Consider the following 24,488-nt stretch of genomic DNA (forward strand, 5'->3'; position numbering starts at 1 on the left):
GTAAAACAAATAGATTTTGTATTATTTGTTGGTAAGGTATTCACAAGCTTGACAGCCTGCTAATTCATGTTCTCTTACCAAGGCAGCACGCTCGAAAGCATGCTATAGGCTCTGATATTTAGTAAATAAACCATACGAGTTAAAACAACTAGCACCTATAATTTTAATTCATTACCTTTATACTTCATTGACAGCAAGTACATTTCAATATACTATATCGAACAACATAAAAACATCAATGACAATCAAGACCCTATGCTGGCTTCGCCTATTAGTTTCCCCATGTATTAGGCTCTGCAGTTTTGGTGAACAAATTGAAAAATAAATAAATAAAGAGCAACCGTACCTGATTTTGTTCCTCAAAATAATTTGTTTCACACCAGCAGTTTAAAGGAAACACAACATTTTAAGCACGAGACCGAAGTCGAATCAAGCGCAAGTTTTTCATGCACACACCTCATAAAATGTTAAATGAATATAAGTTCTAAGCCAGAGCAACTTAAGAGAGAAATTTGGAAACTGGATGCCATTGTAGGAGGCAAGTGTTAGGAATCCCAAGATTCTCAATTGCTCCTCATCAAATCCCAGGAGCATCTGCCTCAGCCATTCGCCAATATTGCACACAAAGGAATGATCAAACCACTAAAGCTCTTTGTTTAAATGCATTAAGCCAACTCACTAATCCATATCTCTCCAGCAATTATGTATAAACAGTAATCCCCATCCACCGGACAAAGCCCTTTCCTCTTTTCCTTTCTATAACGAAAACGCTGGAAGTGATCACTATGCTGAAAGTGTAATCTCTCCAGCCAGAGTTCCATGGAGTAAGGTACCAATATATCTCAAGCTATCAAGCTATCAAACTGGGCCACACCAGAAGCAAAAGCTTCCAATAGTCAGCTGTATTGGTCTTTAGGCAGTGGGATGGATGCCATGTTCCCTTTTCCAGAGGGCCTGAAGGTTGGAGGGGCGACTCACCAGTGGATAAGCTTATTGATAAATCACCCTGACACACGCTCATCCCACCCCAATACTAGGTGCCGTTTGATTGACAAAAGTTTCACGCTGCTCCCCTAGGCCAAGGACCGGGTCAAACCATCATTCCAGGATTTGTAAAAAAACAAGCATTTCAGTATTCTCAAATATCCAAAATGTACTTCAAGATAATGAAAGGTACTCCTCATGAAGGCAGTTCACAAGTCTGATACAAGGATATTTTTCCATTCTTTTTCTTCATTTTCGAGGAAGCAGATTACTTCTGCAAGAAAGCTTTTTCTAGAGCTAGTGATCTAAGGATAATAGTTAATACCCACAGGATTATGGATTGGCATAAGGCTAGACTCAAATTTTGGTGCACTCACAGCTAGACGAGACTTACATATTGTGCACCACTTTAGGCTACAAATAAAAAGTACATTGTCAAGTCATGCTGAGATTTACATCTCACCACACTCACTTATTACACAGGCAAGCTTTGGTCGATTGTTGGGGCCCGTTGAGACATTCTCAATCTTCCTGACAACCAACAAACCTTCTCCAAGCACTCTCTGAATTCCAAACAGATGATAAACTAATGAGCTTGTGCATGCAAAGAGTAACTATATAAAGAGAGAGAGAGAGAGAGAGAGAGAGAGAGAACCCCAAAAACAACATGCTTGTTGTCTAGCCAGTCGCATTTAGCACATGTTATGAAAAACTGCAGAAGATGATAACATTAATCAGCTTAATACATAAAGCAACACGCAAATGATGTATTCATAAAAAATCAACATGTTAACTTGGGACTTCATCTAAGGAAATAAGTCCTTGCTACATCACCATTTGGAACATCAATGACCAACAATTTGACCTATCTTAAAGAAAGATGAATATAGTCATATTAGGTATGCTTTTGGTCACTAAAGCACAAGCTGGGCAGAGTTACTTCTCGTTGTAAGATACAAACAGAATGTGAGGGTCCAAACAAACATAGAGACTATTTATTCAGCCAACTTGTCATACCCACATGGAAGTTTTGGCTTGGGATATATGACATGGTTCCTGTTTCTCGATGCAGGCAGTTTAGCAAAAGCAAGCAAGGACTGGGGGAAAACATTCTAGCCAAGAAATAGCTACAGCAAAATTACATTGCATTTAGTCAAGTTGCCAACTGAATTTCCTCTATTCTTTGTGCCACATTTAAAGAAACTTCCATAATTCCATTTATAGGGCTCACCATTTAACCATAATCCCAAGTGGGCCTATCTATTGCTAACAACTGCCAATCAGGGCTTCAGATTAAACATTATCACTTTCAACATGTGGAACTTTGTACCTTTCTAGCATAGTTCTTACAAGTTTGATAAGTGATCTTGTTTTCACTTTGCTGAAAAGGAAGGGACTACTATAATTTGATGGGCACTGACAGATTCTAACTTGTGTTACCAGGCCACATTTGAAAATTCTTGGGGAGAGCGAGGGACATGTCAGGAAATTTCAGAAGCTTGAGGCCCTTTGGTTATTATGACTAAGGTGGCGGAAATAAAAGGTCGTAAAATTTTTCTGTTTATAGAACGACAAGTGTTCTATATCTTTTTTGTTTTCTTAGATACAACAGTTAGCAGTTGCCTGTCAAATATCCACATACCACAGGTAATTTAAATTAAATTTAAACTTTTAAACAACCACCAAGTTATAGTTATCAGAGACATACCTGGCATCCATTAGTGTTAGGACCACTGTTTGCCTGAAGGAAAGAAAAGAAAAAAGTTTAAATAGTTGTACAAACAAATGAAGGAAAAAAAAAATGAGTTTGCAGAACTTTAGAAGTAGAACTCAATGTAATCAAAATTGCTAAGTGGTGGCTTCTCAAAATGCAAATGAATAAGATAAGACAGAATACAACAAATGAATTACTAAGACTAATAAAAAACATATAACTATCACTATTAACCAAGTGAAACACGCTGTAGTACACATCATCGCCCGATAATAAACTGATATAAGCCCACAGCACTAGGAATACAATCAGATATGCATGTAGTGTTTATCATTTACAAAGAAACATAAAAGGAAAGTGCAAAATGATATAGATGAATCAAATAATAAGATCAATCAGAAGTCCACAACACAAAGATCGAATTCATACATGTATATGATCAAACTGCTGAACAATGTAGAACAGGAACTGCTGCGAAGATGAAAAAAGAAAGCTACACATAATATGCATCCCACAACTAGTCAATTGGTTACTACCAGTTCCTTTCTTAACTACAAAGACAGCACTGACATTTCCACAAAAGACAAGGGATCAAAGAAGAAAGGTATGAAGAAAATAAATGAACTATTACCTTGACTCCAAGACGAGCACATGAATTCTGATGACGAAAACCAATATAACAATTTATTTCATTGGAACCAATATAACAATTTAATGCATCAAAAGGTTTTTTTTTCACACAAAAGATACTGCAAAAGAATATGAACATTTACAAATAGAACGCAAGTGGCTCGCAACATGTCACTATACCATGTCCTTATGGCAGTCATGAGGTTGCTAGCCCTTCTTTTTCAGAAAATTAGCTAGTGTTCCATGACTATCTTCCTTTTAAGAGCATGTGTAAAATGCATTATGTTCCAGAGACATCTGATATCATAGCTACCTTTGGTCCCCCTTAGATCCTCAATTTCTAGAGTGCTAGTTATTCCTTATTGTCTGTTTGCTTACCATCAGCAATTGCATAGAAGTTATTCTTTTGTTCATCAGAAAACATTCAAATGGTTAGTTACCAAAGACCACTTCAAAATCTTAAATATATTCCCACAGGCTGACGAGAAATGGTAATATGAAGAGAATCATGACGAGGAAACTGACCTCCTAATGGAGAGGTGAATGGAAGATACCGCCTAAGCTAAAAAATTATACATTAAAAAAGGTAAAAATTAAGATATGATACATAAATACTGTAATATAAAATGTATTAGGGCTTCTGGAGCACATTGAACATAAATTTTATAACCTGCTACATCAAAAGTACAGCCATGAATTATTTACTGGCCCTAAAATGGGCTCCAAAGAAAAAGGAACACACCATAGATAAAAGACCAGGGCCAGTATGCTTTGCGACAAAGTTTTCATCTTCAAATTTGCTGCCATAGATGGATACACATCCACTGCCATCACCCTGTAAAACAAGAAGTTGCGAATGAAAATGAATCATAAGATGTTATCAAAGAGATGGATAAAATAAAATCATTCTGACAACAGTTCAGAAACACTGAACTTAATGCTTGCATCAACAACCTTTCATCTAAATAATGGAAGCTCTTAAGAAAAAGCATGAAGGTTGAGGTGAAGTTCCTGTTATCAGGCTTCAACTGAACCACATAGACTGGAATATTTCAGTTCCTTAAACATTATTGAAAATCAATTGTCAAAAGCTATAACTAAGTTGCAACACATTAGCAAGCAAAAGGAGAACCCAATTGGAAGAAATTCTATCAGATGGATCATGGTCCTGCAGACTGCAGAGCACTAAAATTAAAATGACACCTCAATACAAGGACGAGTAATGACCTTCACAAAATCACCTGCTTGGATCATAAAATCCTTGATAACCCTATGAAACTGGCAGCCTTTATAACCTACCGGGATCCCTGCTTTTCTGAAAGGCAACAGAAACACAAAAATAATTGCTTACTATGGCCAAATTATTGAACACAAGAAATCATCAGAAATGCATTTTGCATCACAAAGCTGCCTATACTATGAATCCACATCACAGTCAACTTTATGCAGTAAAAACATAATGGGAAAAGCACAATACTGCCTCAAATCACAGGCAATGTGTGGTTTTCTGTCTTGATAAGGTCAACTTCCCTTTTTTCTCCATCATGTTATCCAGTAAAATAGTGTCAACTGTCAAGTTATTAAGAGCTCGACTCTTTAAAGAAATAAAGACAACTATCACTATCACAATATGTCTCCACTCTCCAAGAACAATGTACACTAGCTTTCAAGAACAAATACCATCATTAGAATTACATAGACCTATGAGTTATTTTAGGTTTTCATGCTCAATAGAGAAACCAATTTTAGCCCTGAGGAGCGCTGGGTCTACCCATTGATTTTTTGAAAAAAAAGCATTTAATAAGGCCGTAACATGACGGGGTTGCACAAGCGGCACTACCAAATTTTTCCATCAATCCCATGCAAAGCCAGATGAACATGCCCAAGTTGCATTGGAAAGTTATAACATGTTGTAGATCTCACTGTTTAATAAATTACAAACTCCTTTGTCGATTTGTAGTGCAACGTTTGTCCAGTTACTTGGTCCAAGCAAAACAGGGAATATCTGCTACTAACCTGTATTCACCAGTGCAGAATTGCCTGAAAACATCATAGAAATAATGCATAAGGTATTCATTTTAAGGCTTTAAATTGAAAAAAAAAAAAATCTAAAAGCATGCGAGAATACATAATTCAGGAGATAAGCTTCTTAAAATAAATTGAAGAAGAAAAAGCACTATCGAGACCCTGAGAAAATAAGTTTATAGGGGTCTATTGCTGGATAATATACTGTGTGTGCGCTCGAATGTGTACGAACATGTCTATCTACATCACAGCTTACATCATCAATATAATCACTTCCCAGTGACGGTGTCTTCCAGTCCTGAACAATTTATGCAGGTTGTTTTGAGACCACGTGTAATTATGCTCTCATAGTCTACAGAGCTTAGTTTATAATGTTGACATCAATCCTGAGGATGCAAAATTTTTAGAGCACCTTCACGTTCCCATGTGATCCAAGAATGGGAGACCATAACCATGGTGTTCCACAGCTGTTTTTGAATCAGATATCTATGGTATTCAGCGTCCTCCACATTCTTTCTGTTGAATATTGGAGGAAGAAGGGGACGAGAGAGAGAGAGAGAGAGAGGGAGAGAGAGAGAGAGAGGGAGAGTAAAACACTTTCTTGCTTATTCACGTGACCCTAATCTCATATTAAAAGAGATTAGGGTTGGCAACATAACAATTACAAAATCAGTCCACTAAATATAAGAAAATATTTAAAGAACTACTATTCAACTTTCTAATATTGCATAAACACTCTTTAACATTCTCCCTCAAGCTGGAGCATAGATATCAATCATGTTCAGCTTGTTACAACCTCTCAGGAAATCGCCTATGAAAAGAGCCTTAGTGAACATATCAGCTGCCTGATCTTCAGAGGAGACATGAATAGTGCTAATAATTCCTTCTTGAACTAAATCCCGAAGCAATCCACTTCAATATGTTTTGTCCTTTCATGAAAAACAAGATTGTTAGCAATATAGGTAGCCGCCTTGTTGTCACAATACATCTTCATTGGGAGATTCACTGAAACACCCAACTCTAAAAGTAATGATCTGACCCATGACATTTCAGCCGCAGTTTGAGCCATAGCCCTATATTCCGAATCAGCACTAGATCGAGCCACCATATTCTGCTTCTTGCTCCTCCAAGAAATAAGATTGTCTTCCACAAAGACACAAAAACCTGTGGTAGACTTCCTGTCATCTATAGATCCTGCATAATCATCATCACTATACGCTTCGATGTCAACACCTTCTCCCTTTTTAAACCATAACCCCTTTCCCAGGGCTGATTTCAAGTATCTGACAATCATTAGAGCAACATCCCAATGAACCTTTCGAGGCTTTTTCATGAATTGACTTAGCTTATTCACAGCAAAGCTAATGTCAGGGCGAGTGATCGTCAAATACAACAGTTTCCCTATAAGTCAAAAGGCTCTGATTCATCATCATGTATATGAATTCGGCTATTCATGGGAAGTGTGGCAGGTTTAGCTCCCAATAAATCTGTTTCCTGCAGAAGATCAAGAGCATATTTTCTTTGAAACACTACAACTCCTTTACTACTACGAGCCACCTCAATACTAAGAAAATAACGGAGTTGTCCAAAGTCTTTTGTGACAAAGTGTTGTTGTAAAAACTCCTTTGTCTGAGCTATTTCTTGATTACTTTCTCAAGTGAGAACAATATCATCCACATATACAATCAATATCACTACTTGATAAACAATGAGTGATCAAGCTGGGATCGTTGAAATCCACACTTAGATAAAACCTCAATTAGCTTATGGAACCATGCACGAGGACTCTGTTTAAGTCCATAAATAGCTTTCTTTAATTTGCATACCTTGGAACACTCCCCCTGTCGCGCAAAACCAGGTGGTTGTTGCATATAGACGGTTTCAGACAGGTCTCCATACAGAAAAGCATTTTTCACATCCAGCTGAAATAGAGGCCACTCTCGCTGGACAGCAAGAGATATAATCAGTCGAATAGTGCCCAACCGAGCCACGAGAGAAAAAGTCTCAAAGAAGTCAACGCCATAAGTCTGTGTATATCCTTTAGCAACAAGACGTGCCTTGAACCGTTCAACTGAACCATCAGAATGATACTTGATGGTGAACACCCATTTGGAGCCAACCACATCACAGTGCATCGGTGGATCCACCAAATCCCAAGTCTCTCGAGAGATAAGAGCATCCATTTCCTCCTGCATGGCTTGCCGCCACCTTGAATCTAACAAGGGTTGATGGTGAGAAGACGGGATGATGTGGTTAGACAAAGCTCGATCAAACTGCAGCAAACTTGTACTCAAATGGTCAGTAGAGACAAAATTAGAAATCAGATGTAGTGTGCACTGTCGCTTGTCCTTGCGAATAGCAATGGGGAGATCATCTGCAGTGTGATCATCTTTTGAACCTGAATCAGTCTGATCAGTGGAGTTTACCTCTTGAGAAGACGTTGGTAGGCGGTTGGAAGAAGGACCAAGACGACGAGTGTAAACCAATGGAGGATCAAAGAAACATTCATGTGACATTGGTTGAGATGGTGGTAAGGACTCAAGGGACACTGGTGGAATGGGAAGAGGAACAAGTATAGGCATCTCAGACAGAGGAGGACTCGAAGGAAAAAAATAAAGACGAGACTCAAAGAATGTAACATCCGCACTAATAATCTCTTTCTTGGTCTGGGGATCAAAGCACTTATATCTTTTTTTATTGGCAGAGTATCTAATAAATACACATTTGATGGCTTGGGCAGCAAGTTTGTTTTTGTCTGGGCCTAGGATGTGTGCAAAGCAAGTGCATCCAAAGGGAGGTATATGAAATAGTGGTCGATTTGGATATAAATGTTGAATGGGAATACGTTCTTGGATGGCTGACGAGGGTAATCTGTTAATGAGGTAACATGCAGTAAGAATAGCATCCCCCCAAAAGTATGCAGGCATGTGAGAATGCAGCATGAGGGTACGGGTCACATTTAGGAATTGTCGATGTTTGCGTTCGGCAACACCATTTTGTTGGGATGTGTGTGGACAAGTATATTGAGGCCGAATTCCATGATTGGCATAAAACTGAAGTAGAACGGAAGATTTGAATTGAAGAGCATTATCAGTGCGAATATTTTTGACAATGAAACCAAACTGAGTTTTTATTTCCTTGACAAATTTAGGAAGAATACATATGACTTCGGATCTTTCCCGTAACAAGAATACCCAACTGACTCGAGTAAAATCATCAACCAAAACAAGATAATACCGAAAACGCGAGTGAAAAGGAACCCGACTAGGACCCCATACATCCACATGAAGGAGATCAAATGGACTTTGACTAGATGGTTCTTGACTCGAAGGAAAGCTACTCCGTGTATGTTTGCCTAATTGGCAAACATCACATAAGAAGGACTCTGATATAGTAATACCTAGAAGCATGCGACGAAGTTTTGACACTGAAGGATGACCCAGTCTGAGATGCCACTGAAAAGGAGAAGGCTTTGAGGAGAATGAAGAGGCAGCAACATTTACTGGGACAGACAAGAAATAGAGACCCTCACGTTCATGGCCGCCACCAATCATCTTCCCAGTTAGTAAATCCTGAAAAGAACATGTACCAGGGTCAAAAATGACTCTACACTTTAAATCAATAGCAAGCTGCTTAACAGATAACAAATTAACAGGAAACTGTGGAGCATAGAGCACGTGGGTAATAGTGCCTAAATGTGGGAAATAAATATCACCGTTGCCCAATACAGGAGATAGTTTGCCATCTGCCAGTCTGACATGTTGTGGTGTAGAAAACCTGACTAATGATGAAAAAATATGTGGTTGATTACAACAGTGCCTGGAGGCGCCAGAATCTATCATCCACATCACATCTGGATCATCGGTAGGAGCACCAACAGAGAAGGAAGAGTCTATCACAGTCGTGCAGTCATATGAGAAAGAATTTCCAGCCATCTTGTAGTCATTGGAACCCTCAAACACATTACCATCAGCCATAGTAAAATTCCAACCAGAATTGTACTCACAATATATATGTATAAGGTGCAGTAGTTAACTTCAACCAAGGCACGACAGCATAGAAGAACCTGGAACACACTTATGGCTCTAATCATCAACTCAGAAATTCACTAAAAACAGGCAGCAACATAGGCCACTAACTCAAGCAGCAACTCAACAAAATAATTTCAGCCGATGGCTGCAACACAAGCAGGAACTTTACGATTAGCAGCAGTCCACAACTAATGAGACCTCAACGTATAGATTTCATATCCACGATTTGTAGATCATTCTGCTCCTCACGTCAAATTATATCCACAAGCAGTAGATTGACTCTGCCCCACACGGTCAACATAAAAATCTGATTACAACAACAATAACCTCCACGAGATCCACTTAAGGATCAGGTTGAACACAAACACAAAACAAATTGGCAGACTGTTTTCAGACGTGGATAGCAGGCAGCACTTTCAGATGTCGATAATAGGTAGCAAACAAGCACAAGTTTGACAGTAGAGAAAACCTGTCTCACTTCAACGATGCAGAGAGAAAACAGAAATCTGCCTACTCCATACAATTTCAAACTTGTCTCACTACAACGATGCAGGAAAAAGACTGAACTTGCCCACACGACATACCTTTGCCTGTGAGAATCCACCAGGCACCACACGGCTAAACAAATCAGACTACCCCAGCAGATCCGATATTCTTTGGCCTGAACATCTTCCACGGCTGCACTTGAGTTAGATTTGATTTTGCAGCAAGGTTTAATCTGATTCACCATTTCAGCTACGTGATAAGCTTCAACGGCAGTAGCTTTCAGCAACTTCACGACAGCAGCAGCAACACAAGGGTGCTAATCACGTTTTCACATGTTAAAAACGTGATTAGCCCCTATCCAACCAACCAATCAACTTGTTTGTTTTGTAAACAACAAGAACCCTAGGTGTGAAACCCTAGTTTGGCGAAAGAGATGAGAGATGAGAGGAGAAGGGAACCCTAGGCGTGAAACCCTAGATCACACAGCCCTAGGTCTAAAGCTCTGATACCATGTTGAATATTGGAGGAAGAAGGGGACGAGAGAGAGAGAGAGAGAGAGAGAGAGAGAGAGAGAGAGAGAGAGAGGAAAACACTTTCTTGCTTATTCACGTGACCCTAATCTCATATTAAAAGAGATTAGGGTTGGCAACATAACAATTACAAAATCAGTCCACTAAATATAAGAAAATATTTAAAGAACTACTATTCAACTTTCTAATATTGCAGAAACACTCTTTAACACTTTCATTGCTGTTTCCAAGAAGCCTCACACCCTACCTTAGCACAAAAGATTGTGTTCCATGGGAATGTGGCGATCTCTGCTATCAAGCAAGCTCTTAAGGAATAACACCTACACATAAGGGAGAGGGAAGGTCCCTTCATGTGAAAAAGAAGACTATATAGAAAACCATCAACTTTGGCCTTTTCCCAAGGGAAAGGACTCCTCACCCTAGAAGAGACATTTTATGTGGAATGACTGTCTCCCATTCCACATGAAATGGTGTAGCCATTCAAGGAAAGCAAGGCTGACACCACGCAATATTATGGACCATTGATTGCCATTAATTTACATCCTCCAGGCTCCAAGAAACCAATGGCACAGGAAAGTTGGTTTTCATGTAAAGCAAGTGAGCAAAATTATATTAGAATCCGCACCAGCCTTTGGCTTTTCCCCAAGTTGGATTTTTACCAAATCTGTCCTATTTTCCCATGAAAAGAAAAAAGAACTATAAGGTTTAAAAGTTACACATATTATATTTTCTGCACTAGAACTTCCTGAACTTTGATGACGGTGATCTTTTTGGCCACTTCTTCTTGACACCCTCCCCCTACCATATTATCCTCAGCCACTTCTTTTATCACTTATATAAGAAACACCTATAGAATAGCGACCATCTTTATACTCCTAATGCATCAATAGACTTTAAAAGATTCGTCCAATAAGTGAATAAGCACTCAAATTTATTAATAGTCACCCTGGTATATCAGATTCAGTCCATCCATCAAACTTGATAGACTTCAAAATAACACATCCACCTTGAGAAAACGTGTATAAGATGACTTCAAAAGATCCACTTTTAGAAAATGTGTACAAGGTGTCTTGTCAAGCCTTCAAACTTAAGAAATCACTATCTCTTTGCATACACAAATTTTTCCCTTTGCTCCCTTAACGATGAAACAAGTTACATAACTCCCTTTCGCACATCCAGAACAACATAGAAGAACAACATAAGAAATATTTCTATCTAAAAGTAAAGAGATATAAAGAGTAATTTCCAACTCAAAATATGGACAAGTATATAGAGCATCCTATTCAAACCCGTATTTGAGTCTCTACAACCAAAAACAAGAATGGTTCTTCCATTGTAAAAAAGAATGGTTCTTGCCAAAGGGGAATGGATGCAAATCGAACAATAGACAAATATTCTCCAGCTTGCTCTTTATCCTCTTTTCCTTTAAATCCCTTCACTACTGGCCAACAACCTCAATCATCAAATAAAGGTCACCATCTGGCTCACCAATTGGGTTAATGAACCCAATTTTAGCAGAAACCACAATATAAAAATGCATAACTGGATTTGCTTCAAGTAGCCATTGACAGGCATTGATCCGAAATTCCGATGTTTCGCTTCAGCTGGTTTGCCTCTGTTGATGAGCACAAAGCAGGCAAGGTTAGGAAGACCGTATTCCGCTTGAATGACCTGAACAAAATTTTCTGATGCGTCTCCTCTGATTAATCAGGCACTAGTAAAGCCTCAGATTTCTTGAATGAGGCAAGCTTCAAGCACAGGAAAAGGTTTCCAAAAAGAAACCATTAGACAACTTTATGACGACGGCTCAACTTATTATGTTTCAACTCTTGCACTTCATATCATAAAGACGATTAAGAATAAAGAATAGGTCTGGAATCGACACATTGATTTTCTTTTTTTGAACTTTTTTGAACCATATGTATCGAAAGGCGCATGTACGGAATCATACATATCATAAATATAGATTGATATATCAATCATTTCCTCAAGCGGGTATCTTGAGCTACCCATGAATTAATTATTTTATTGGAATAAGATTCATGGGCCATTATCCATCAACAAAATGGAAAGGAAATGATTTAAATAAGGTTTTGATGATAATGGTGCTTAGGCAAGCTTCATGAGCATGAAAAGGATATGAAACCAGTCCACAACTTTATGGGCAACGATTCAACTTATTATGTTTCGACTCTTCCACTTCATATCATTAAGACGATTAAGCATGAGGTATATAAATGAGATTTTGATAATAATGGTGCTTATGTGCTTCTACTCCTCGAAAGCTTTGCAGGAGTTTCTAAATGATATTGACGCAGGGAGTAAAGCTTTTTGTCGCCCCTTCCAACAAATATCACCTCCAAGAGATTCATACTAAGCTACCTAAGACATGCTACAAAACAAGTGACTACCGAGAAGGGAGAGGGAAAAAGCGCATGAGATTCCCATAGGGCACAATACTACGCGAATACGATTATCAGCTAGTAGTATCAAGTTATAGCAAAAAAAAAGATCAGCATATCAAAGCACTAAGTCTTCGAATACAAAATAAACCCGTTACAAAAGAAAAGACGTAAGAAGCAGCGTTATTCACTAGAAGGACCCAGTGAAGGAGAGGGACCTGAAGTTCTCGGCCGTTCTGGGGGCGATATCCGCGAAGAGCTCCATTTTGATCCTCCCGGCGGGTATGGTGCCGATAGTGACGTCGAAGAAGACGATCGGATTCTTGGGATTTGAGAGCCTCAGATGCCATTCTACCGCCGACCCACCTCCTCCACTACCGGCCGTCGCCATTGCTCTTGCGGTTGCGGACGCGAGCACTTTTGCACCCCACCCCCCCAAGGAGCGTCACACTGTCGGCTACGGAAAAGACCAAGAATGTCCGGCAAGTTTTTGTATATGCCATAAACGCACCTCAAGGTCAAGGGGCGGACCTCATCACACGTGTTTGGGTTTAATTTTGAAAAAAAAAGACTTGTTTGGGTGTAATTTTGAAAAAAAAAAAACATTCCAATCTAATTAAATGTGACCAGAAAAAGCATAAAGCAGTGAGAGATAAGAATAGTTCCAAAACATTAACATGTAATTCGGTTTGGTATTTAAAAACTTGTAATGACATTGCATGTCAAATATCAAACTTGAACAAGAATGAAAAATGAATTTCTTCACTACATTTGACACATCAAATTTGATAAGACTGAAAATCAATTATATCTAAAATCCATTTAAATCCCTGTTAACAACCAAACTGGGTAAAAATAGTTGTGTCCTATTTTAACTAGTGACAAAATTGCACAAAGAGAACTGAGTTGTGTCCTATTTTAACTAGGGACAAAATTGCACAAAGACCAGGGCAAGGAGACGAAGCCGCCTGTAAAAGTAGGGTATGAACAAAGAAGGGGGCATGAAAGGAGGCCATGAGCGGCTTGAACTCTTTCATCTATACATTAATGGCAAAGAATAAAAATGCCTAAAACTGTTTCACTTCGCAATGAGCTCATGACAAACCATTCATCTTTTATGTCGATACATAGTGACGACGGAATAGGCTTTCATTGAACAAAATGTATTTATATTAGTATAGTTGGTCCGGTTAGTAGGCTGGTGACAGCCTCGTCATCAGTTCAACTTTTGTGGGTATTACTTTCTTGGAGCACAAACAGTCTAAAGCCCTAATGCCCTAGTTGATGGGTATCTATTCCTACCCAAATCCCACAGCAACTCTAGACCATGGAGGCTAAGGGAAGCGGGGGAAGCCTCAGCTTCTCGTTCCTTCAAGATCTTGTATATGATATTTATGTAATCCAAACTAAAATATTTGTTGTGGGTTGACCATGGCTGTCAACACATTTTTCAGTAATAGCATCTTCAGGCAATAGAGCATACATGGTTCAACGGAGTAATGCATCCTCTTGGATCAGTGAGAATATGTAGCTACCACCATGTTCAGTTGTCAGCTTAAAATAATAGGATAAGTATTTGTCACAGGCTGCCTTATTTTCCTTTCAGAGAGTTGAGTAAGGTTCTCAACCTAAGCAGCTTGGTTTGGCCTTTCAAACCTTCGCAACAGAGAGTTCTGTATCGCCTGCGGGATCTAAGATGATCAACTCTAATCGTGTGCTTCACGCACTTCTCTGCACAAGCTGGGCCGATCAACTTGTGTATAGCCTTCGTCCTCTGCAGCGCACTTGCTAGCCTAGATGTTCCAAAGACGCACTGCCCCAAGTAGGGTTCTATCCAAGCCACAACTATTGGATTCTCATCATTTGTTGACTGCCCAATGACTTGGCTGGTTGTGCGAGTAAGTGTTTGCTTTAGACGAAGCCAGTTTGCTTAACTCATGAATCACCCCCACATGTAACTAACTCCAGATAGTAACCTAAGTAACAAAACAACTGGCTAGGCATCGGCAAGCAGAAAGCTTTGGCTTGGCCGAGCTTTTGTTCATGTTAAAAGGCCTTCCCCACCCACTGTGTTCACTATCCCTATCGAACCAGAAAGGTTGTGCAGTGCCTGGTCCTCGGACTGCCAGAGGGACCTATCTCGCTTCCAACTGTTTTCACCATCAAGAAGACCTTTCTATTTATCAAGGAACTACCAGTAGTAGAGAGAGGGACTCCTGGAAGGGATTCAAGAAACTTACGTGAAACACGAGGTGGGACTTAATTCTGAGTTGGTAACTTTAGCTGATAAGCACAGCTGTTGCACGATTTGTATCGTCAAACTAAGCCATAGTGCACCAACTTGACACTCATTTCTTCCAAATCTGTGGTGTCAGTTTTAGCATCATCTCACCTCACCACTGACGTTGAACTTCAAGGGCCCCTTGTGCCGGTTGGCCATCTTTTTCACATGACAGACAGCCTTGGCTAGGTAGGCCTTGACATTCTCGAGTTGTTCTTGTCGTGCCTACATGATCCCACTTGCGTTGGGCACTTGTCATTGTCGGTCATTACTAAGTCTATAGGATTTTTACATTGACTACCCTACAATATTCAAAATTCTATGTTTAGCATTTTTCAAACATTTCGTGATAACTTTACAATAACCTTCAAGGCTTTTCCGCTTCAATCACTTCAATTTATCATGGTCAATTTCTTCTTTTATTTGACTATCAACGGATTTATTTGGATCTAATTTCAGACTTTAGACACAATGCCCAATCTCAATTTAGACTTATTCTATAATTCAAATTGGAATCCGGTTCAAAAACTCATATAGAAGCCTAAAACAAATCCCTACATCTAAATCCACATCCAAAGCCCAGACCTAGCTCTAAAACAGAGCCAAATACTAGCCCTTGACCCAAAACAAATCCCTGGATCCAAACTTGATCCAAAATGGATCCATATCCCAACCTAAATTCTAAAACTGGATCAAACACAACTTTAGATCTAAACCTTCATCCAAATCCCAATTCTAGACTCATTTGACCTAAGGGTGGGCGTCGGGCTGGGCCGCCGCCGGGCTGGCCCGATTGGGCCCGGGTCTGGGCCGAGAAAAACCTGGCCCGGGTCAGCCCGGCCCGGCCATTTAGCCCGTTAAGAATAAAAATATATATATCTTTTAATTTTTTTGTTTTAATAATATATATTTATTATTATTAAATATATTTTATATTAAAAATTATTTTATAATTAAAAATTTTATTTTTAAATTTTAAATGGGCATGCCCACCCTTAATTTGACCCCAATTTGTGCCTTCATATCAATTTAGACTCGATCCAAACCCAAAATTCAAAGTCTAGATCCATATACTTGTTTGGTTCCAAATTCTTAATCTATATCTAAATTTAAATCTAATTCCATGTTTTTACCTCAATCCAGATCTAGATTTGAGATTCAGAACCAAATATGAGTCTTGTATCCAAATTTGGATCCAAATCTAAATATATTATTTTTGATCCATTTTCAACTTTTGATCCAGATCCAGATCTAAATCCAAGAACTAGATCCATTTTTAGATCCCAATTCAATTCAGTCCAAGCGAGACATTATGACATTTTCTAAATATCAATATTTTCTAATCCAAAATTCTCAAAATACCCTTGATTTTTTTAAAATATCATTAAATTTCTCAAAATGACATTGGTTTTTTGAAAATATCATTTCTTTTTAAAAAATAACCTTACTTTTCACAAAAATACCAAAATACCTTTGTGGGGCCCACACCCAATGACCAAGCCTGGTCTGGCCATACCTTGCTCCCGACAGATTTTGACCCCCATTCTGCCATCTGCAGCTAGGCGCGGCCTTGGCCTGGCCAGTCCTGTTCTTGTCTAGCCAATCTCGGCCTGGCCGGCCAATCTAAGCCCAGGCAGGCTTGGCCTACGTGGCTTGGCGCTGCCATGCATGGCCTTGGCGAGGCCATTGCCTGCATTGGCTGATGGCCGTCGTGGCTAGGTGAGACTTGGACTGGTGCACTATAGCTTTGATTGGTCGGTGTCATGCTCATCCTTGTGGAAGGGATTCAAGAAACTTGCGTGAAACACGAGGTGAGAGTTGACTCTAAGTTTAGCTAATAAGCACAACTGTCAATCTTGTGCACGATTTGGAATGGCCCATTGTATCGTCAAACTAAGCCATAGTGCACCAACTTGAGACTCATTTCTTCCAAATCTGTGGTGTCAGTTTTAGCATCACCTCATCACTGACGTTGAACTTCAAGGGCCCCTTGTGCCATCTTTTTCACATGATAGACAGCCTTCGCTAGGTAGGACTTGGCATTGTCAAGTTGTTTTTGTTGTGCCTACATGATCTGATTTGCATTGGGCACTTGTCCTTCTCGGTCATTGATAAGTTTATAGGAGCTTTCCATTGACTACTCTAAAATATTCAAAATTCTATATTTAGCATTTTTAGAACATTTCGTTATAACCTTACGACAACCCTCAAAGCTTTTCTGCTTCCAACACTTCAATTTCACTTAATTATGGTCAATCTCTTCTTTTATTTGACTATCAACTATATTTGGGACTTATTTCGATCTAATTTCAAATTTTGGACACAATGCTCAATCTCAATTTAGACTTATTTTATAATTCAAACTGGATCCAGTTCAAAAACTCATATAAAAGCCTAAAACAAACCCCTAGATCCAAATCAACCACAGACCTAGCTCTAAAACATAGCCATAGATCCAAATCTAGATCCAAATACTAGCCCTAGATCCATAACATATCCCTAGATCCAAACTTGATCCAAAATGGATCCATATCCCAACCTAAATTCTAAAACTGAATCTACAACAGAACTTTAGATCTAGACCTCCATTCAAATCTCAATTCTAGACTCATTTGACCCTATTTTGTGCATTCATATCAATTCAGACTCGATTCAAACCCAAGATTCAAAGCCTAGATCCATATACTTGTTCAGTTCCAAATTCTTAATCTAGATCCAAATTTAGATCCAATTCCATGTTTTTACCTCAATCCAGATCTAGATCAGAGATTCAAAACCAAATATGAGTTTCATATCCAAATTTCGAGATCTAAATCTAAATATATTATTTTTTATCCATTCTGAACTTTTGATCCAGACCCAGATCCAAATCCAAGAGCTAGATCCATTTTTAGATCCGAATTCAATTCAGTCCAAGCATGGAGACATTATGACATTTTCTAAATATCAATATTTTCTAATTCAAGATTCTCAAAACACTCTTGATTTTTTGAAAATATCATTGAATTTCTGAAAATGTCATTGGTTTTCTAAAAATATCATTTCTTTTTAAAAAATAACCTTACTTTTTCACAAAAAATACCAAAATACCTTTGTAGGGCCCGCAGCCAATGTGGCAAGCTGACCAAGCCTGGTCTGGCCATACCTGGCACAGCTAGGCGCGGCCTTGGCCTGGCCAGTCCTGTCCTTGGCTAGCCAATCCCTGCCCTTGTCAGCCTGGCCTACATGGCTTGGCGCAGCCATGCATGGCCTTGACGTGGCCCTTGCCTACGTTGGCTATGGCCATCGCGGCTAGGTAAAGCCAAGCCTAGCCTGCGGCCAGCCAGCACAGGCCTGTGGCTGGCCAACTCGACCAGTTTAGGCCTGCCAATGGGCCAGGCATAGGCTGGGCTAACCTTGGCCGAACAGGGCAGCCTACCCCTTGGTGCAGTCAACCCTCCAGTCAACTTTTTTGGATAGATTTGACTCTCTTAGTGTTTTTAAGCTAATAATGACTAATTAATGGATAATTTCATTTTAAAAAAAGATCACAATGCCCTTGAGCCTCCTTTTTCTATAAATACATCCTCATTCCATCATCTTGTCAAGCCTTTGAGACCTCTCTCTCCTCTCTTAGATTTTTTCTTCCCTTTTTATTTTTGTTCAATATTTTTTGTTTGGCTCTCCTAATCTTCAACTCCAAACCTTCATTTCCAATAAGAGGAGACATTGGAGGAGCTTGTGATGGACCCTTGAGGTGCATCTCCAATCCATTCAAGCCACCATCAATGAGTTCTCTTTGCCCAGAAGAGTTAAGGAGCCACCTCTACAGTAAATCTTTTTTTGAAGGTATTCATAACTTTTTTTTTCTACTATTTTCTTATCTATTTTCTTCATAATAAGCCGATGAAGGTCTAGAGTCTCTTTGGAGCTAAGGATCTTCTTTGAAGCTCCGGAAGCATGACCAAGGCAAGTGTTTTCCTCAAGATTTTTTCTCTTTTTAACTTATCATTTTAACATTTTAACTAGTTCTTTCATTTCTTTTAACTCGTTTATCTCTTTTTAACTTGTATCTCTGTCGTTTTAATTTCTCATCTTTATTTCTTTTTTTTATTCCTCTTTTCATTTCTCGCTCATTTAATTTCTTTCTCTTTCAAATACCTCTCTCTCCCTCTCTTTCCCTCTTTCATCTTTATTTCTCTCTATATATTTTCTTTTTTTCTTTCTTTTAATTTTTTTCTACCTATTCTTGCTCTCTCATCATATATCTATCTTTTTATTTCTCTATCAAATTCTCTATTTTGATGACATGATTGTATGTAGATGTGTATGACGATGTAAGAATTTGACATGAGTTATTTTTTTATTTTTCTCATTTTGAGGTTGGGACATGTCCAACTCGGGAAACACCAAACACGCTTGATATACATGTTAATTTGCATTTAGCATGTCATTTTTTATTTTTCAAATTGCAAATCCATCTTTTATATTTTTTTTATTATTCTTCTAGCATTTCATTGGCTCACCTATATTTTCAATGCACCATTGAGTGACTCGCTAGATGAGATCTTACCTCAATCAATTTCCATCAAATTTTGCTCCATGGATGTATGCTATGATATGAATAGTTTATTTTTTTGTTATGCATATAGAATTTATGTAATCATGCATGCACAACCACTTATGGGACTCACTCACATCTCGAGAGGAAGAGGTTGAAATGACTTGTTATAGTTAGTTTATGCACAGAAAGTGAACTAATTTGTGGGTCTCAAAAGCATTTATGCAAAAAGAAGGTGACACCACCATGGAGTGCGAGACAGAATCTGAGACGGAGGATGCGGAGTAAAGCCCAAATCAGAATGCATGTGCAGGTCGATGGGGAACGAGTGGAGAAATGCCCAACAGAACAAGCGGAGGCAAGCCAAACAGGGATGGAGTGTAAGACAGAGGGAACATAGGTAAACCCTAATCAGAATGCGCGTGCAAGCGATGGGCCGCGTGAGGGAAATGGATGGATGGGCTCTTGGGCAAAGGTGGTGGACATCCAAGAGAAGCCGTGAAATGGAGGAAGCGCAAGTCAGCTTCGAGGGGGAAAACTCAGTTGTAAGACTCAATCCGCAAGCAGTGAAGCGACTGGAAGAGCCCTTCAAATTTGCTGCCACTGTTGGATAGTTTGGAGGTGGTGGGAGACTGAGGACATACTACAGTTATGTGTTCTCTTCCCTAAGAAAGCAATGGGCGAAGATAAAGAACCCATGTTTCTCCATAGTGGAAAATAGGAAGGTTTCTAATCAGGGTTGATGCAGAAGCAGAGTTGGCAGAAGTGGTTCAGGGAAGGGCATGGAGAGTGGACGCGCGCACTCTAATCACCAGTCGATGGCAACCTGGCCAGGAGATGAGGATTAATGCGGTGGAAACGGTTATGCTATGGATCCAGCTACCTCAACTACTGATTCACCTATGGAAATACTGCTACACGGGCACAGCGAGGGCCCTACGAGGACAATATGTGGAGGAAGATAGCTCCTTGGGCAAATGGGAGAAGGTTGGTTTTGCAAGGGTGAAGATTGAAGTGCCGATCAACTTCTCCCCGGTGTCGTGGGTCTCTCTGGAGTTGGGGGATGGTCGACGGATCTCACAGGAGGTTGTTTGTGAGTCGAGGATTTCATTTTGTGGTGCCCTCATTCACACGGGGCCAACGTGTAAGAAACTCATAGAGGGAGAGCTAGCTGCAGCAAACCCCTGGTCCAAGATAAAGATGGCCACCAAAGCTTGGAAGGGGCACCACCGAGAGTTTGGACCACGTTTTGCCAAACCAATCGGGTTAGGTGATGAAACAGTGAGGAATGAATCGAGGGAGTAAGAACACACACCAAGTGTTCATCAAAAGAAGCAAACCAAGGGGAAAGGACTGCAAGGCAACAATGGGGGAGGAGGAGCCAAGCATCATGCTATGGAGTCGAGTCCCCGAGGATAAGGTAATCCCTCCAAAACCTTAACTCCTAATCATGTTGATGTTTTGGCTAACAATAAGAAGATGGAGAATCTCAGTTTCCCTCCCCGTTTCACCTTTGAATCTGAGAGGCCAGTGTTGGGGCTGAACTCTAGTGGGGGCGAGACAAAAGGAACCAAAACCCAGGACAAGGTGGTGAGAAGCACTCCCATTAATGGGTATAGACAAAAAAAGCAGGGCCAACAATCCATTGATACAATTCCCCCAACATACAAGACTAACCTAGGGGAAGGAGAAAACGAATGGATCAGGGTTAGACGGAAGAGAAGGAAAGAAAGATATGACTTAATTAAGGAGATAGGTCGTGTTTTAGATGAAAAAGAAAAGGAGAAACAGCCAGGGGGAATCGAAATGGCAATGGACGAGGGGATGGGGAGAAGTCGGTGATGCACCGATGAAACTCGCTTGTTGGAACATGAGGGGGGCTGCAAGGCCGCGGCCCAAAAAGACTTCGTAAATCTTTGTAAATCTGAAAGGCCTATGATCTGCTTTCTCCTTGATGTGCAAGTTAAGGAGGTGGTGATCAATAGTGTTGCTCATCACTTGAACATGGAAGTGGTGCAGAGGAATGAAGATGGGGAAGATGGGCGAGCTCGTATTTTTTGCCTCCGGAACCAGGAGCATGTTCGTAACCATAGATGAGTTAAAAACCAGTGGTGGTTGGCTGGTTATTTCTCTTTTACTAGTGCGGCGCAGATCTTTCATATAATAGCTGTTTACATGCCTAATAACCCTTTTCTACGACGTAATAGCTTTCCTGAGCTAGGACTTTTCCTTAATGTTCAAGACATTCCTACTTTGATCTATGGAGATTTTAATGCTATGCATATCAACCTCAACAAAACAGGTAAGACCCCAATTGCTCAAACATGTATTGATTTTAATAGATTAATCCAATCTTCCAATTTGAAGGAGCTATGTGACAACCAAAGCAACTATACTTGATCCAATAGGCGCTAGGGTAAGGATAAGATCATATGCAAGCTTGATTGAGATTTCACAAATTCTTCTTAGTAAAGACAGACCAATGTTGTATGTGCTCTTTCTACATCCCCCAGAGCTACTTCAGACCACAAGGTGATCATAGTTAAGATGGAGAGTCCTCTTTGGTAGAGTAAGAATAGAAGATGCTTCAGAGTCATAAAACCCTAGCTGCTGACCAGAGAAGGCCGACATGTTATCAGTTAAGCGTGGGGGGCAACGGTGCAGGGGTGTCCTGTGCTGCAGGTCCTTCAAAAGCTTGAGGTGGTTAAGAATAGCCTGATTCACTGAAATAAAAATTCTTTGGGCATATTGAGGACAACATAAAGTCCCTACAATGTCGTCTCGGGCAAGCACAAGTGAATAGTGAGGTAGGGGATGAGTGGGCTTCTAGGGAAGAGGATTCCATCAAGAGAAAGTTGGAGTAGGCATTACACTTGGAAGAGATCATATGAAAGGAAAAGTCGGGAGTCAAGTGGTTACTAGATGGCGACAAAAACACATGCTTCTTCCAAACTATAGCCAACAATAGATCAAGGAGGAATTGCATTGTAGATCTCGAGGTGGCAGGACAAACTTTCTCTTCAATCAACAACATTTTGGAAGCAGCTAGCAGCTATTTTGAATGTTTCGTTAATGATGATAGGGCTAGTGGCGAAATCCCTAATGATATTTGGCAGGGAGAACTCATCCATTTTGGAACCAGTCACCTACGTGAAGGTCAAGGAAGTAGTTATGTCTCTTGATAAGGACAGTGCTCCAGGGCCTGATGGGTTCCTGAACTCCTTTTATCAAATCATGTGGGAGGAGATTAGACATGATATATAGAGAGTGGGGGACAATTTTTTGAGAACAGGTAAGATAGTGCGAAGATTGAGCAAAACTCACTTGATGCTCATCCCCAAGAAAAGAGGAGCTCGTCGAATGAGGATTTTAGACCCATTGCCCTACGCAATAGCCTTTATAAGGTGATTGTTAAAGTTATGGTGCAGCGCATGAAGAAGATCCTACCCCAAATGATTGAGATAATTCAAGGGGCCTTTGTTAAGTCTAGGGAGATCCATGATCAGATTGCCATGGCCAATGATCTGGTACACCTTTTTGACAAAAGGAAAGAGGTAGTGGCTTGTCTCAAACTTGATATCTCTAAAGCATGTGATAGAGTATCTTGGAGATTCTTGCAAAACAGCCTTCTTTATATGAGATTCCACCCTTCATGGGTGGAAAAGTCATGGTTTGTGTCTCCTTGGTCTCCTATGCAGTGATAATTAATGGTGAGGTAGGGAGAAATTTCACTGCGACGAGGGGTGTTAGGCAACGCGACCCAATGTCCCCTTACCTTTTCATTCTAGTAATGGAAATGGTATCTAGGTATCTTAAGGGACAAATAATGAGGAGGGCCTTTCGCCTCCCCTCCTTAGTTAGAGCCATACCTTATGTCCACTACCTAATGTTTGCAGATGATCTCCTATTGTTTAGTGTTGCTTCAGTTAAATCACTAACCAATATAAAGAGTGTCCTGAGTAAGCTAGAAGAGAGAGTGTGCTTTATAATCAATAACTCCAAATCTTCTCTGCTTACTTTTAACGTTGACGCTGCTTTAGAGCAAAGGTTGGCCAACATTGGTGGTTGGTAGGTGGTAAAGCTGCCTTTGGAATATTTGAGTGTTCCTCTTTTTACAGGAAGCTTAAATGTGGAGCATTGCATAGGGTTGATTGCTAAATTTGAGAAGAAGATGGCTTCTTGGAAAACCCAACTCCTATCCTATGTAGGGCGTGCTTGCCTTATCATTCATAACCTGAGCTCCATGGGTAATTTTTGGATGCAATCTTTCTCTCTCCCGCATGAAGTAGTGAAGAAGCTGGGGAGATGCATGGCCAGCTTCCTGTGGGTTGATACAAAGGCTAACCAACATATTCACCAAATAGCCTGGCATTCTTTGTGTAAGCCCAAGGTGGAAGGAGAGATTAAAATACACCTTCTTGAGGATGTAAATGATCCCTCCTAGCGAGCAGACTTTGCTCTTCTTTTATTAACAATTCACTCTTTGCTCAGTGGTACAGAGCTAGATATCTTAAATCTAAGAGTTTGTGGATTGACTATGCGAAAACCTTGGAGGGGATCTTGAGCTTGGAAAAGCTTAGGAAAATGCTGAAAAAAGATAGTAAACTGGGTGAGGTGGAAGATTAGTGATGGAAAATTAGTCTCTTTCTGGTCAGATTGGTGGTATGATGAAATTCTGGTGAAATCAATTACTGGAGAGGACTATGGTGTCATAGTTGATCAGCTGAAGCTTTAGTAGCCAAGGTTAGGGAGATGGGTGAGGCTAGACTAGCTCTGCGGAGCAAGGCATTAGCCGTGACTAGGTGTATTCACTAGCTAATGAGGCTGACCAACTAGTTAGTAATGCAAAAGAGCTCAAGGATCTA

At 39.9% G+C, this 24,488-nt stretch overlaps 1 protein-coding gene across 1 annotated transcript; it reads right to left on the reverse strand.

The window, feature by feature from the left end:
• Positions 1–1,127: 1,127 nt before the first annotated feature.
• On the reverse strand, positions 1,128–13,271 carry LOC116260861 (peptidyl-prolyl cis-trans isomerase CYP22). Its single transcript, XM_031639382.2, has 7 exons — positions 13,021–13,271; positions 5,345–5,368; positions 4,556–4,643; positions 4,071–4,163; positions 2,693–2,725; positions 1,640–1,696; positions 1,128–1,547 (listed from the first exon to the last, which is right to left on the reverse strand). The coding sequence occupies exons 1-7, from the start codon at positions 13,191–13,193 to the stop codon at positions 1,437–1,439; spliced, it is 579 nt and encodes a 192-aa protein (XP_031495242.1). The 5' UTR covers positions 13,194–13,271; the 3' UTR covers positions 1,128–1,436.
• Positions 13,272–24,488: the final 11,217 nt, after the last annotated feature.

The sequence above is a fragment of the Nymphaea colorata genome, chromosome 9, assembly GCF_008831285.2.
Source record: "Nymphaea colorata isolate Beijing-Zhang1983 chromosome 9, ASM883128v2, whole genome shotgun sequence".
Taxonomy (NCBI): Eukaryota; Viridiplantae; Streptophyta; class Magnoliopsida; order Nymphaeales; family Nymphaeaceae; genus Nymphaea; species Nymphaea colorata.

What these genes read in the sequence shown, in the direction of transcription:
- LOC116260861 (XM_031639382.2), bottom strand. Translation starts at nt 13,193, where the DNA reads ATGGCGACGGCCGGTAGTGGAGGAGGTGGGTCGGCGGTAGAATGGCAT. An exon ending in AGAACGGCCGAGAACTTCAG is followed by an intron (nt 5,369 to 13,020) that starts GTCCCTCTCCTT and finishes TGATGTTTTCAG; the next exon opens with GCAATTCTGCACTGGTGAAT. An exon ending in TTCTGCACTGGTGAATACAG is followed by an intron (nt 4,644 to 5,344) that starts GTTAGTAGCAGA and finishes GTTGCCTTTCAG; the next exon opens with AAAAGCAGGGATCCCGGTAG.